At 43.8% G+C, this 15,709-nt stretch overlaps 1 protein-coding gene across 3 annotated transcripts in view; it reads right to left on the reverse strand.

Moving 5' to 3' along the window:
• The window catches only part of LOC120947380 (cAMP-dependent protein kinase type I regulatory subunit), a 53,488-nt gene that overhangs the window by 20,436 nt on the left and 17,343 nt on the right, over window positions 1–15,709 (reverse strand). The window contains exon 1 of one of the 3 annotated variants that reach the window (XM_040362653.2): window positions 4,034–4,251. The exons of the other annotated variants lie outside the window; for them this stretch is intronic. Within the exon in view, the coding sequence (XP_040218587.1) occupies window positions 4,034–4,051 (18 nt within the window). The 5' untranslated portion in view covers window positions 4,052–4,251. Of the gene's footprint in view, window positions 1–4,033; window positions 4,252–15,709 lie in introns of those variants that run through there. 3 annotated transcript variants of the gene reach the window in all.

Consider the following 15,709-nt stretch of genomic DNA (forward strand, 5'->3'; position numbering starts at 1 on the left):
CCGCTGTTTACGAATCCGCATCTTCCCCCAACGCTGCTGCTCGTCGTTAGGCGCAGATTAGACCGTAAAGGGTCAAAGTGATAAGTAATGGAAGTAATGGAGGAGCGTTACTGTCCGGCAATGCCTGCGCTGGAACGTGGCAGCGTGTGACCCCATTAGGAATTTTGTTGATGCTCATATTCGTTAAGTGACACCTAAAATAAACATAATAACATAAAAAATCATATTTCTTGTTCGCCATTCCAATTAAGCGCCCAAAGAAACGCTTGACTTTACAACCATTCTACGTCACGCGTCGTTCCGCGAAGGGAAATGGCTAGTTGAAATAAAATAAATAAATCCTCTTTAATCTCTCCGTACGTTTCTTAAAAGCCCGTTTGTTTACCCGGTCCCCCAACCCGTCTCCCGTCGTCCGACCGATCACTCACAGTGATCGGTGATGTAATCAAAATAAACAACGCCGGACCGCCGATGACCTATTTTAAAAGCACTGGGCGTTATTAATTGACCCGTGCAAAATTAGTCCATCCAAGTCAGCTCAAGTCCGTGTGGCGGCAATAATCGTTAAACTACCGCCATCACCACTACCACCCACCGGCAGCAGCAGCACCATGATCCAAGTATGTACGCCACATTAAACGCAACGCAACGGCCCGCGGGGGGGCCTTCTACCTATTTCGCTTCCTTTCCAGTGCCACAGCGTGAATCAAATTTATGGACGTTGGAAATGATGCTTAAACGCCATCAACATTCCGTTCCGTTTCCGAGGTTATTGAGATTGAATGTAATTGGAAACAAATGCGACAGCGGCAATGGTGCAAACGCTTTGTTGCAAAAGCTGATTTCATTTTACTTTTTTGATAAAACATACTTTTTTTGATAATAAAACATAATAAGAAGCAACAACCTTTTGATTGTCGTTTGCTATAACTATAAAGCACTCCAAGCGAATCGATCAAATTTTGCGTCCTAACGACATCTGTGCGTTCGAACCATGCACAAAAAAGACCCTTGCGGTTATTCGCTAAATCCTGCCTAAAAGGAAAAGCAAACGGGGAAAGAACGAATAACGAATAATAGCAAAAGGCCATTGGCAAGGAAAATTACATAACAATTGATGAGAACAACAGTCATCATCGGCCGCTGGCACTAATAATACCCGTGCCTGTGGGGAAATTTGGCAAACACAGTGCACGAATAAGTCCCTACAAAAGACATGAAACAAGAGCAACACATCAAACACTCACACACAAATTGTCCTACGGTGGGTTTGTTGTGCGTTCGGTGGACGCCAGGCGCCAGACAGTTGATGGGCGAGCTGAATCCTTATGAGCTACACAGCTGGTTCACCCCCTTTTTTTTCTTTTGTCCCTCTCTCTCTCCGTCTCTTGCTGTAAGGACCTCCCTCTTTCTCAGCTATACCCCCTAGGCAAAACCGACATCCGGCAGCGGAAGAAATAACCATACCCTGGTGCGGCACGATAACTATGTTCATCATTCCATATGATAAGGATGGCGATGTGCCCTGATGGATGGTGATAATGATGACGAGCGGAAATGAAACGGCTCGAAACGGTTCAGCGCCAACCCGGATCCAGCGATCCGGCGGTAATGGTATGGATTTATTGCACCTTTCCGGCTTCCAGGCGGGGCCGGGCGAAAGAAGGATATTGAGTGATTGCTACGCCTAGTAAGAGATGTGTCCATTTGCAGTAAGAAAGCATTCCAATTTAACGAAGGGTGTAATAAGAATCGGGGATCAACTGCAAGGATAAAATAAATACGTGAAAACTTCTTTTTTGGTAGTATTCTTAAGGAAATATTTTCCTAAAACATCCTATACTTTAAATGGCACAAACAAAGAGGATAATGTTTTCAAATTTGCTTAGAACCTTTACAAATACAAATAAACAAAACCGACAATCTCGTCCCAAAGCAAAAGGTACGCGTCGTTTTGCGCTTAAAGTTATGCTATCAGTAAACACGTTTCCATATTTTGTGCAGTTCAATAAGTCAGATTGAATCTAATCGATTTGTATGGACTGTTGAACTCATACTTCAATATTTAATGTTAAACAAACAAAAAAGCTTCCGTAAAATGATTAACCTCCACAAATAACCCGAAATAAAAAACCGGTGGCACAATATTTTATCGCTCATTGATCATACTTTAAGTGACCTTCTCACCAGCAGGCAGGCAGCCAAGACAAACACAATAAATCCGCGCAATAATGCTTCAAACCTTTTCTTGGTGCCTTGGCGGCACAACTCGTTCCCTCCTTCCGCTGTACTAGCGCGAAACCTCTCAGGCCGGAAGTATGTTGCCATTGAACCGTTCCGTTCGTGGTCGGTTTTTTTTGCTTCCCCCGGACACATCTTTTCCGATCTCCGTGACCGTGAGCCGGCATAAGTATCAGCGGCGAAAGAGAATTCACCGCAAAACCACAAAGGCTTTCCTCTTCCCCCGGTTATGGTGTACCTACCGCTGAGTTCGTATATTTTTTTTTCCTTTGTGCGATACTGAAGAAGTGTGGGTGTGTGTGTCTCCTCTTGAGGCTAGGTAAATATTTGCAACCAACCAAAAAGGACTTACCTGAAAACGAGAGAGAAAGAAAGAAAAAAACACGTTAGTAAAAAAGAAGGATACACTGGGCTGGTGATAGTCGAAGCCGGGCTGTGGAATGTTGAAATGTTCAATAAAGTCGACCAAAGGATTAGGACAACATTACTAACACCGACAATTCAAGTCGAGATCGATGTAGATAAATAAATTGGAAAACAAATTAAATATACGAATACTACAGTAAATCAAACGAATACAATTTTTCGGAAAATTTCATAGCGTAACAGTGCAACAAAAAATGTATCTTTGTCATCACAAATTATTCAAAACAAGGGCAAAAGCCAAAAACAGAAAGTTCTACTCAAGATGAAATCTACAACTTGAGCAATGTATAACAAACAACAACAGAGAAAGGTTGAAATTAAAACATTCAACTCAACAACGAAATGAAAACGCTTAAATTCCGTCAAGGTCACATTCATCTTATTGTTCCCGTAACGTCTCGAAACGAAGTATACTTTTTTCGTGGAAAATTATAAGTACTTTTCGAACTTCCATCCCCTCCGGTTCCCCTGGTGCTTGAAGTGTAGTGATGGGAAAAATTAAGTTTTTGTCGGGATCGATTGTCCGGAATCGATTCCGGATAATAGGTCTGGAATCAGTTTTCGGAATCGTTTTCGGAATCGACTCTAGAATCGAAATCGACTCCGGAATTGGTTCCGGAGTCGGCTCTAGAATTGATTCCGGAATCGACTCCGGATTCGGAATCGGTTCCGGAATCGACTCCAGAATCGAAATCGACTCCGGAATTGGTTCCGGGGTCGGCTCTAGAATTGATTCCGGAATCGACTCCGGACTCGGAATCGGTTCCGGAATCGACTCCGGAATCGAAATCGGTTCCGGAATCGACTCCACAATCGGAAACAGTTCCGGAATCGACTCGGGAGTCGGAATCGGATCCGGAATCGAAATCGACTCTCGAATCGGAATTGGCTCCTAAATTAGAATCGGCTTCTAAACGGAATCAGTTTCGGCATCACCATAAAAATAGGCGCTTGGGTCCAATCATACTACGTGTTGATAGCTGTAAAAAATAAAAAATTTCTTGTAAAAGATCCATTCTCATCTCATGGAGATTCCCGGACTGATTCCGCTTCTAAAACTTCTTTTTTTCAATTCTAACTAATTCACATTCCGGAGCTAATTCTAACTCTGGAGTCAATTATGATCGGCTCCGGAGTCAACTCCGAAATCGGCTCCGGAATCGGCTCCGGAATCGGCTCCGGAATCGGCTCCGGAATCTGCTCCGGAATCGGCTCCGGAATCGGTTCCGGAATTAATTCCGAATACGGAATCGGAATCGGGTAGGTCCGATTCCGAGCTCCCACCACTACTGCGGTTCTATCAGCGTCCCGCGCGCGCTTGCTGCCATAGCCGTATCAAACAATTTTCTACATTATTATTACTCACCAATGGCAAGGTCAACATGATTTTAACCTCTCTTTGTTCCCGCTCGACGGCGATGTTTTGCTGCGAGTTCACGTCAAGCTCGATTTTAGTATTATTAGAATGGTTTTGTTCGCGCCACCGCCTTTTTACAAGCTTAGCTCGCGAGAAGATTTAGCATACCAAACCAATACCGAACACTTTCAGCAGCCGTAAGGACATTGGAACGTTTCCGCACGGCGTCAGATACACTTCACTTTTTTTGTGTTTTTCCCTAGCAATACCCCGGGCCAGGAAATGGAATCTGTTTTCACGCAAAAGCGAGAGGGAGAAAGCTTTATTTCCGCGCCCCAGGAGTCAATTATAACCTTTCCATCACTGTGCCCAATCGATCGAACGAACCAATAACATTCAGCAATAGTGCACTATCAAAGAGAAAATAAAATACGACAATCAAAAAAGCTCCGTTCCGATTGCAATCAATTTGGGTTGGAATTTTATGCACACGATTGCATCGATCACTGATCATTCTCCCTTTTTTTCTGTAGCGATTCAATTCAATCACACACACACGTTTGCAAATGAGAGGAAAAAAGCACACAAAAAAAACATAACTTCCATCATTAAGCACGAACGCCCCACTCCCACGGCTCGCGGCCAGTAAAAATTAATTTCCTTTCATTAATCAACTTGCCACACTCACACCCACGTACAACGGCAAACCACAGCATTGTGTTGATTAATAATTTGCTTCGTTTTTTTTGTGTGTGTCGCTACCCTAACTACCCCAACGTAACTCGACACCAGCACCAGAATGATAAATATGGAAACACGCAGAAAAATATCCGCACGAAAACAGTAGGAAGGAGCGGAAGCGAAAAGAAATCCCCCCCAAAAGGGAAACACATTTCAATTTCACAGCCGGCTGCTAACCCAGCTGGCACTAGGTGGGGGGAGGGGGGAGGTCCGTCCACCGACACCTTTTCCATCAAGCAAGGATAGATTTGTGTGAATGATTTATATTTTTTTTTTTCGCAATCGTAGTAAATTATTCTCGATTTGCACGGCCCTCTTTGGGTTCCATTCGAGTGGGACTGTGTGCGACGATCCATCCAGCACGCGGTGGATGCCGGGAACTAAATTATTTGCTATTACAAACAGCACGAGTACGGTAGGATGATGATTTGTTCGTCGGGGAGTTTATTTGATTAAAGAAATTTAAATTAGCTTCGGCCGTTTGTGCTGCTGTGGGGCACCAGCCGCGTGTACACGTTGCCAACTGTTTTGAACTAGCACGGGGCGCACCTTTCTTTCTCTCTCCTTCTCTCTCTCTCCCGAAGGTCATAAAGTAACGTTTATCCATACGGGCTCCTCCTCGGTCCATCGCGAACACCCATTAGAAATGTATGGAAAGAAAGAAAGCAAGAGAGTTTCTCTAAACCGGCCAGCTGTCGACGACGAACCATCGTCCCCACTGCACTAAAGGGTACGGGCAATTATCAAGTGGATCGGCACCATCGGCCATCGGGACCGGCTGGACCCCGTCCGTGTGCCCTCGAGGATGGCACGTGGAAGGCGAAAGGATTCGGTTCATTAGCAACAGAAGGGTGCTTTTCGTGCAGTCGCCGGCTTAATAGAGCAGCGTTTGTTTTGGTTGCTGGCTGTAGATTTCGGTACCGGTGTAGGCTGGGCTGGGACTGGGTTAATTAAAAGGAAAAGCAATAAATAAAGAACGAGTGGCCAATCGGTTGACTGAAGCGCATACAGGGGATAACACAACGGGATAAAGAGGATCGAAGGTGTGCATTATTAAATTGCTAATTTTGTTGTAAATTTTTCAATAAAATTGGAATTTAAATTCAATTTCAAATCTTTGACATTTATCTTAGTTATTTTTTATACAGGGCTTTACAATGGCTACCATTTTAAAAGCAAAAAAATACATAATTTTGAATGAAAGATTAAATTAATTTTTAACTTTCGAAAATGCAAACCACACCCACAAATCTACCTTCGCACCGAAAACAACCCTCTTTCTCGAACTGAATATTTCACTTTTATTCGATCAATCTAACCACAAGACAGCCCATCAATCAACACACTCCGCTGTCCATCCCGATAGCATTCTTTCCTCCAACTACTCCTCGTGTATTATTCCCTCGGGGACTACACAGCAACCTTCTTGAAGTGCTAAGAAAAGATCCTTTTCACCGTGGAGACGTTAGAAAGAAATAGAAATGTTTCCTCCTTTCTCCTGTAGCAGGGACAGCGCAACACAATCAAAAATCCATCACCAAAACGGAAGCCAAATCCACCGGGGGATTAATTCAAGCTGTTAAACTGTGTCTGTGCCTTTTTTTTTTGTTGCGCTTCGAGATTCGATTTGCACAGAAGATTTTCCTTTCAGCGTTCCTTTCAACAAGGAAACACACATTTCAGCGAGCCAGTAATGGGGTAAGTAAGGTGGAGGGGAAAAAACAGAAGCCCACCCACCTATCAACGGCATTCATTAATAGTATTTAGGGGTGAGATAAACGACGAATTAAACGCCTTGACAAACGCTCGTTTAACGCACTGTTGAACGCAATGGATTTCGCTTATTCACAATAAACGATAAAATTTAAAGTAGTGTTTGTGCGGTGTGTTACACTGTTTCAACTACTTTGCACTCAACCCTTGCAATTGACGGGGAAATAAAACTGCAGCAAAAAAAAACAGAAAATAGCGCTGCATTGCGGGTCTCAAGCCGTAACAGAGAAATAAGCAGAAATCGATTTTCTCGTTTTGATCCGATTAAAATGAAGCTTCCTCCTTCCTTGGCAAGCTTACACTAACGCCACCACCAGTTGTTTCGTTCCCATAATACAATGTACACCCACCACCCGCCTCTGTCTCTCTCTCTCTCTCTCTCAAGGACTCGGACCGAACCCGGGGTTGCCTCATTCACACACTTGCTGTTGCATAAACATGCCCGCCACACATACGCTCTTCGCTTGAGAGCCGCACACACAACGCGGATTCATTTTTGTTATTGTTTTCTTTTTTTTTCCTTTCAGCGATTGTGATGCACTTCATCCTGTCCGTGGCAATGTGCAGCACATTACCACCATCCTGACAACGGCCGTGGCAGGGTTTGCCGGGGCGCTCCGTACTGGATTTGGCTCATAAAAATAATATTTTGACATTATCCTTGCGTTCTCGAGATAAAGCGCCTAAAGGTATGCAAATAAGTGCGAATTTTATACAAAAATATTGGAATAATTTAATTTCTAAAAACCTTTTGACATGAAGGTACTCTTAATAGAAAAGCGCTTCAAGACCTAAATAAAAAATATTTAAATAAAAAAAACCATAAATAGCTATCCCCAGTACCCCTGCAATAACATCCCGACCGAAAGACGACCGAACTGCCCGACGACCCGGCCCGGGGTTCGCCATCACAAGAGGGCGTCGTACCGGAAGCAATCTACCAAAAGGAAGAGCGTGCGAATCAACCGCCCACGCTACGGCACACAACTGACACGATTATGCACTTTTATCAACCCGATCCCGCGCGTATGTTTCGTTCAGCGTATGCATCCGGGCCGCTGGGATTGAGGTCGCAGCATCCTTCGGTAGCAGATGCCAATCGGACGAAAGTTCAGTGCCAGTGGCACCATCGAACCGGGGGAAAAACACGGACGGCAAAGGATGCACTTTTGTGTAAGCACGCAGGCAATAAGCTTTTTACCACCCAGCGCACTGCTCGATGCTTTTCTTTTCCCCCTGTTTTCCTCTTTCTATGCAGCACAAAGTCATAGTGCAATAAGGAGAGAAAAAACAACCCTCAGCCCTTGTTGAAAGCTTTTACAAACAACAGTTGCCTAACCGCACACAGCGCCACAAGGAAGAGCGTTTATAGCGTTGTTCTTCTGTTCCGGTGGGGTGTGTGGTGATCGAGAGTTTTCCACGCTGGTTCTGCTAACAATATGCACGCCCTAGCTGTAGCTCTGCCACGCCGTTACTGCCCAAGTAACGGCGGTAAGCAAACTTGGGCCCTCCTCACCGGGTACGTATCCTCATTATTGAACCGAGTATGGAAATTTCAATTATAATAAATTTGTTACCTTTACACGGTCGCTTTTGAACGCTATTCATGCTGGAAAGCTATACTCAGCTGTGTCCATGCAAAGTGGCAGGTAAAAGTTGGTAGCATTTTGATAACTTTTGCTTTGCTTTTGCTAACTGCAAGATGGAAGGATCCACTTTCCTTTCGTTACTGTTGCTTTTTTCCAATTCATTGCCAAGTTTTTTAATTAGTTTTTGGCCATGCGCAGTCTATTTACACTTCTTTACAGGTGTAAATTTTATTCGATTTCGCAGGCAAACCATTATTGTTGTAATGTAAATGTTAAATTTACATTTCTACAATGAAAATGTGAAGCACTGTGCTACGAAGCAGAACAAACATAAGAGAAGAATCCAAAATACAACCCAAACATCCCAAATTATATAAATATATGTATAAGGGTAAAATATGAGCTTTTTAGGTAATATTATGGATCACCAACACCACTGAAGGCTCAGCAATGTCTGAAGGAGAAGTTGTAAATCAAACCCTTCCCAAAGTTAACCTCGTTTCGTATCAAGTTCATATCTACGACCTACTTTCCCGCTTCTCCCTCAACAAGTCCAACCAAACCTCCAGCAGCTCTTTCTTTATCTCTCTCTCTCTCTCCGTTTCCCATGCCTAGATACATACATTCGATTTAGTGGCACTTTAGATACAAAGTGTTTTTTGCTCGCTTGAATCGATTTGTATCTGGTTATGGACGCCAGAACGCATCATATCCTCTTGTCCCAATCCCTCAGATAACAAAAAAACCGGAACCACACCAAAGAAGAAGAAGAAGATGAGTAAACGACAATAATGTTCGCACTCTACTGGCGCCGTTCTACTTTTTCCAGTTCGCGCAACACACGCATACAACTCAAATCGCCCCCGAAATCGCGCCTGTGTCCGCGCGGCGTTTGTCGCGTGCTCCCAAAACGTTCATGCAGGCCGCAGCGGAGCGCCACCACAGCGTGACCGCTCGACCGTACCGTACCCCAAACGGGGTTTCAGCACCGCAAAAGATGAAAAGCGGACGCACGGCGACAGACACGCGCGTCGAAAATGTAATGTAAATACTTTGAGCCACCCAAACCGGGCGGTGCCCGTAACGAAGCGCAACCCCCGCATAGCTACTACTAACCCATAGCTTTCGCCTAAACCAGTGAGTGTACGTGTGTGTGTGTGTGCGTGCCGACCGGGTCCAATGGGACGGAAACAATCGGAAACAAACGATCAACGGGTTAGTTGCCCCGGAGGGACCACACGAAAGCGCGGAGCTATAGCGACCCGATGTGAACCAAACCGGTCGTTACATTAGCATAGAAATGGAGGTTTTGCTTTACAGGGGGAGGGGTGCGAGAGTGTTGTGGACCGCTGTTCTCCGTTCTGCTTTCTGTTATAAATTCTCATTTGTTAAATTATAATACAACGAACAAAACCGAACAGCTGTTGTTCAAATGCAAATTGGATTAACGTGCAATGGTTCTGCTCCCTTCAAGATTACACACATCATATCAGCATTAATATAAACCGGAATGATTGAATTGATCAAAGTAAAAGTCTTGTGCTGTGTAATTTGGCTTTTTCGGCTTTAGCTAGGGAATGTATTAATTTGGTAAATTCCAGATAATTTTAATCATTTTCGATAGCAAAGATAGGATAGAGAGCTTACAGTACACGCTGTTCCGATTAAATTATGAAGAAAATATTACTGTGCTTAATGGGTTTCATTACGCGGAACTCAGCAGCCCTGCAAAATGAAACCTAAAACCAGTCGAAGATCAAATGATCATGTTTAATACCCTTTTCATTGCCGTTTCGCCAATGTCATTAACAGTTTTACTGCCATACACTCCCTTGCACCGTAGTCTATCAATTTCAAATGAAACATTAAATTAAAAACGACCTTAAAACAGAAGCTAACAAACCGTTTAATATTACCGTTCGAGCGGAAGCAGTTGTTGAATTATTCACATCACCGTTCGCTTGACATTTTGCTGTTCCAGGTACCCCGCCAGGAGAGAGCAACACAGGCAGTGTCAACCAACAAAAAAAAATCCCCCCGACCGGAAATTAATGCGAAAAGAAACAATGGCTTCTCGGTTTATTGCGGATGCAAACAAAGACTTGGGTTGTATACACATAGCAGCGAGAAACAGCACATAATACCCACGACGAAGCAAAAAGGTAATTCGTTATGCGGCAAAAGATGTTAGCGTCGGCTCAGAGTAATGGTAAGCCACCCATTAGTGAGATTATAATTCTTATTACCAATCGATTGGGAATGTAATTGTACAAGAATAAACTATATACATGAAAAAAAACTACAGCATTCAATAAAAGGATAAGAATTCGTGCATTCAAAAAATGAAAAGTATCCTTATCCACGCCACTTTCTGTCATACACCAGGCGTCTCCATCGCACTGGCCAAACTTTCACATCTCGAACAAAAATGAAATCAACTGTAATTCTTTTCTTTATATTTTTCCCATCCTTTCGAAAGACAGTCCACAACATATCGAACTTTGTTTTTCCATCAATACATTTCTTCATTTCGGTTGTGTGCCGATACAAACAACACGTGCAAACGACAACTGTTTTCCCACGAGGCTCATCTGAAAACCCCTCTCACCACACGCTCTATTTCAGGTTCACCTTTTGTGACATCTGCTAGGCACACACACACATGCACACGCACCCACTTGAGCCCTACACAATACCCACTCAATACAAGCACTCATTTATCAGGATGATAATTGAATACGAGGTGGCGGCTTTCGGAATAAAGGTCATCGCAACAATCGAAACTCCATGTTTCATGCAAATTGTTATCATTAATATTGTGTAGCGAAACAATCACGCGCGGAAATTAATAATATCCCGCTCATTGCTTTCGCATTCAACCGTACTTTGTACACAGACACACAACGTAACGATTTGATGTCTAAATAAAGGATAATTGTTATTGCGAAAACAGGATTTACCCTTCCGGCAACAACAGCACAGGAACCAAAATCAACCCATTCAAATAACGTCCGAACACTTTTCCCCCGTACAAAACCATTCCATTTCATGTTCTTCGCTCGGGTAAAGCATCATACAGATGGAGTGATTATTATGAGTGCAAGCGGATCTTATTTTTAGAGTATTGCGCTCTCCGCAAGCAGTAGTCATTTTGCTAGCAACACAATCCTTTCTAGCAAACGGGTACGGTTTTCCTAGCTTTGCACACGATAGAACAGAACGTCAAAAACATGCGACTTTTCTTTGCTGACTTCAAACATCTCAAAGAGCTTCTGCGTTTCTTTTGCTGCTAGGTTCTGTTATTGACAACTGCAATCGAGAGCGTAACGAACAAAGTTCCATGACAGGAGAAGAAAAGATAACCAGAATCAAATAACATCCAGTCAAAGCTTCTCCGCATTGATGCCACAAACAGATTCAAATTGGTAAATATTCCCATTGAGCAATAACAACGCAACCAGAAAACGCAGCAATGAGCAACAACAACCATAAAGAGTTGCACATTGGTAAAGTCAATAAATCACGACGACGCTCGCTAGCCTCCCCTGTGACGTGGGAGCAGCGACACTTCTGGCAGGAATGTCAATCCGAAACGTCCGAGCGAAGGAAAAAAAAGAACAATACAACAACATTCCTTCTTGCTGCTCAAACCTGATCAACACAAGAGGAGTCAACTTTTGCCAGAGTTTACTTCTACACCGTCGTTCCTTAAACTCTCCAAGGGAAATGTGACCACCCGGGGTGTGGAGTAGAGTGCGAGCGCGAGTGGGCAAATAGAGTGTCAGTTAGCTATACCTTTCAAGTTAGCTCAGATTCATCCCATTCCGAGAATCTAAAGAATTCATAGAACTGGCATACACACGCGTTAGCGATCTTTTCAGTGCAACATGAAACTGGACAGAAATTGCTCAAATTCAAATTCAAGTGTTTCATATTATATTAACATTCTGTTTAATGGAAATAAAAACACAGCTTCTATGAACAGTTTGACAAGAAGAAAGAGAAAAAAGCGAACAAAACACATCTGGCGATGTAAATTTTGTGCTCGAACTCACTTTTAATCTCGTTGCCTTTTGGCCACGGGGTGGTAAAAAATGGAAATGTCCAATTTACATCCCACGAGCTTTGCAGCGGTGAAGGAGTAAGAAAACCGCGGAGCATGTAATTAGATAAACTGTGCACTTGCGCAACACAAAGTAAATTTAATCATTCCCCGCTCCCTTTTTATGGCTTGGAGAAATTGGCTGACCTCTTCTCGAGACGCAGGTTGGCCATCTGTTATAGAGGGGGAGTTTATACATATTAAGTCAGAAACCTGAGGTCCATTTCGGCGAAACATTAATCAATTTAATAAACAGTGGCGCTCTACCATTATTGAAGTTGGATCATTTTGTACCTTAAAATCGTTTTATTTTTATTTTTTACATTGAAAACATTGTAAAATTATATTTTCACTACCTTTTAAAGCATAGTTTCGAACAGTTCTTGAATATTATTTCGAGAGTATATGTACTACAGTACATATCGCAATTATACCTTCGTTAACTGGTATAATGGCTGGACAGGCTGGATTACTCGAATTTCCGAGCCATCACAGTCCAGAATGCCGCCTACAAGATCCTGTCCCAGATCCTGTTCTGCAGACTTGCGCCCAATGTGTAGCAAGACATTTTGTCGGCAGCTGGGTTTGTTGGAGGCAAATCCACCAATGACTAAATTATCACTCTACGGCAGATTCTCCAGAAGTGCCGAGAGCGCCAGATCCCAACGCACCACCTGTTCATCGACTTTAAGACGGCCTACGACACCATAGACCAGAAGGAGCTAAGGACCATCATGCAGCGGTACCACTTCCCTGGGAAGTTGATCCAGCTTTTAGAGGCCACCATGAACGGGGTGCAGTGCAAGGTGAGAGTGTCGAACTTGACGTCGGAATCTTTCAAATCTCACAGGGGACTGAGGCAAGGTAACGGACTCTCCTACCTATTCTTCAACATCGCCCTGGAAGGTGTCATTCGAAGCGCGGGGCTAGACCACGACATCCGTGGCACGATCCTCTACCGATCTCTCCAATTTCTTGGCTTCACGGATGACATCGACATCATCGGCAGGACAACAGCGAAGGTGTGATAGGCGTACACCCGACTCAAACGCGAAGCAGCAAGAATTGGATTGAGCATCAATGCGACGAAGACGAAGTACTTGCTTGCCGAAGATTCAAACCATCTGGGAAGCAGTGCATTAGTTGACGCGCGACAATCTCGAGGTAGTAAATGAGTTTTGATATCTCGGGACGGTCGCTACTTCGGAGAACATCAGCGAAATCCGAAATCCGGAGACGCATTGTTCAGGGGAATTGTGCATACTATGGTGCCTCACCGACTGCTGAGATCCAGAAGACTTCAAGCCCGCACGAAATGTCAAATACATCGCGCATTGATTCGCCCCGTGGTCCTCTACGGACACGAGTCCTGGACCATCCGAGCGGAGTTTAATATTGAGCATTCAAATACACCTGTTTCCATCTACGTTCGAGTCTCGTGCCATTTGCATCGAATCGCAAACCGCCTGCTTCGAATCGCATGCTACTACGATCGAATGCGTGCAACCATGGTTGAATCGCGTTCCACTACGGTCGAATCGTGTGCCGCTACGATCGAATCGTGTGCCGCTACCATTGGATTTCTGAAAGGTAGGGCATAGCAAACTGTTTGTTTGCGTTTGAAAGCTGCTTCTTTCGTCGCCAATGGCAATTCGTTTGTCAAATTCTAATAAAAGGTAATTATTCACTGATTACACGTAAATTCCTTGTTATCAACGAATATCGTGGTCCCTTGTTGATGGTAAAATCCTTGTTTTCAACTAAAATTCGGTGTTCGTTTTTGATGGTAAAATCCATGGTTTCAACCAATATTCGTGGGGTTTGCCTATAATCAAAGAATAATTCCCTTTTATTAGTATTTTACAAACGAAATGCCGTCGGCGAAGAAAGAAACAGCTTTCCAACGCAAACAAACAGTTTACTATGCTCTTGCTTTCAGAAATCCAATGGTAGCGGCACGCGATTCGATCGTAGTGGCATATGATTCGACCATAGTGGAACGCGATTCAACCGTACTGGCACGCGATTCAACTGGGGATGCACGCATTCGATCGTAGTGGCAAGCGATTCGAAGCAGGCGGTTTGCGATTCGAACGTAGCTGGAAACAGGTGTAATTTCAGACGGCAAATATCAAATATCGCCATATGAAAAAAACAAGCAGAAATCGTAAAACTATTCATTGTTGGTATGTTTCATAGCGAAATAGCCCGTCTTTAGTACATCCGTTAAGCACTTTATTAGATATTTTTTGCAGATTTTATAGACAATCCAATAAAGTGTTAACAAATTATTTTAACAGTCATGGATATTAAACTAGAAGAGTCAAATATCAAATTTATGAAGGCCACAAAACTTAGTATTCTTACTAACTCTCGAGCAAGATGGAGATAATTCATTGCAAAACTAAAAACTAAGCATACTTTTCTTGTTTTCAGTTTTTTGCCTATGCATTTGAGCTTCAATAAAACCTCCAAAAAACACCCAGAACCATACCATTTACATCATCACGAATGACGAAAACCAAAATCCAATGAAATCCACACAAACGCGCGTCGTGCGTCAAAGAACGCAACATCATAAATTAATTGTGTCACCCGACGGTGCAAGAAACCAGCAAAGAAAGAAAGAACTCACAACGAACAAGAGAAAAAAAAACACTCGCAACCGACACCTACTTTCGCCTTCCAAAAGTCATACTTTTGGAGGTGGTTTTATTTTTGTCTCCCATACCCCACCCCACCCATAATAAAGCGGCCATCGCACCTGGCATGTGCCCGAAATCCTGCCGCCACGCTAAGTATCGAGTTGGAAAATGTCACAACGCGGGTTTTGGTGACTTGCGGAAGGGCGTGGTACCGAGTGATTAATTACCATAAAGCCACCATAACGCCAGGATAATCGAGCCAGCCAGGATCCGATGATGACGAAATCAAAAAGCGGGGTGACACGTTATTAGTGGTGACGTCGATATAAACACAGGCAACAGGGTGATGTCCCGGTGTTTGTGGAGAGGGTGGAAGGGGAAGCCGTTTACATACCATTTTACCGCGACACACCAGGCCGCGGCGTGTGAACAGGCGAACCCCATGCGTCACAATCGCCCTCCGCCCCCCTGTGTGCGGCAAATCAATTCAGTCCGATTGTCGTCCGAGATGGAAATCATTGCTGCTGCTTGACCTACTCCAGAGTGGAAGGAGTGGACTTCAAAACGGGGCTCCTCCAAGCAAGCAAGGCTGGTCGATACATGTACGTAAGATCCAGGGGAAACCGTGGGAAAAAACACAGAGCGTGGAACCGTGGAACAGCTGAGACGTGTTATGGCCCCCAAGCCGTGCTCCATATTGAGTGCGTACGACGATCGATGTTGGCCACGGGATTTGAATAGCCTGACCGTAATCTTGTTTGGAGCGGGAGAAGCAGAAAGAAAGCCACGACTAATAGGTAGGTCATGTCGCAATGCTGAAGAAGTCATTTTCCCA

The sequence above is a fragment of the Anopheles coluzzii genome, chromosome 2 (genome assembly GCF_943734685.1).
Source record: "Anopheles coluzzii chromosome 2, AcolN3, whole genome shotgun sequence".
NCBI classification, from domain to species: Eukaryota; Metazoa; Arthropoda; class Insecta; order Diptera; family Culicidae; genus Anopheles; species Anopheles coluzzii.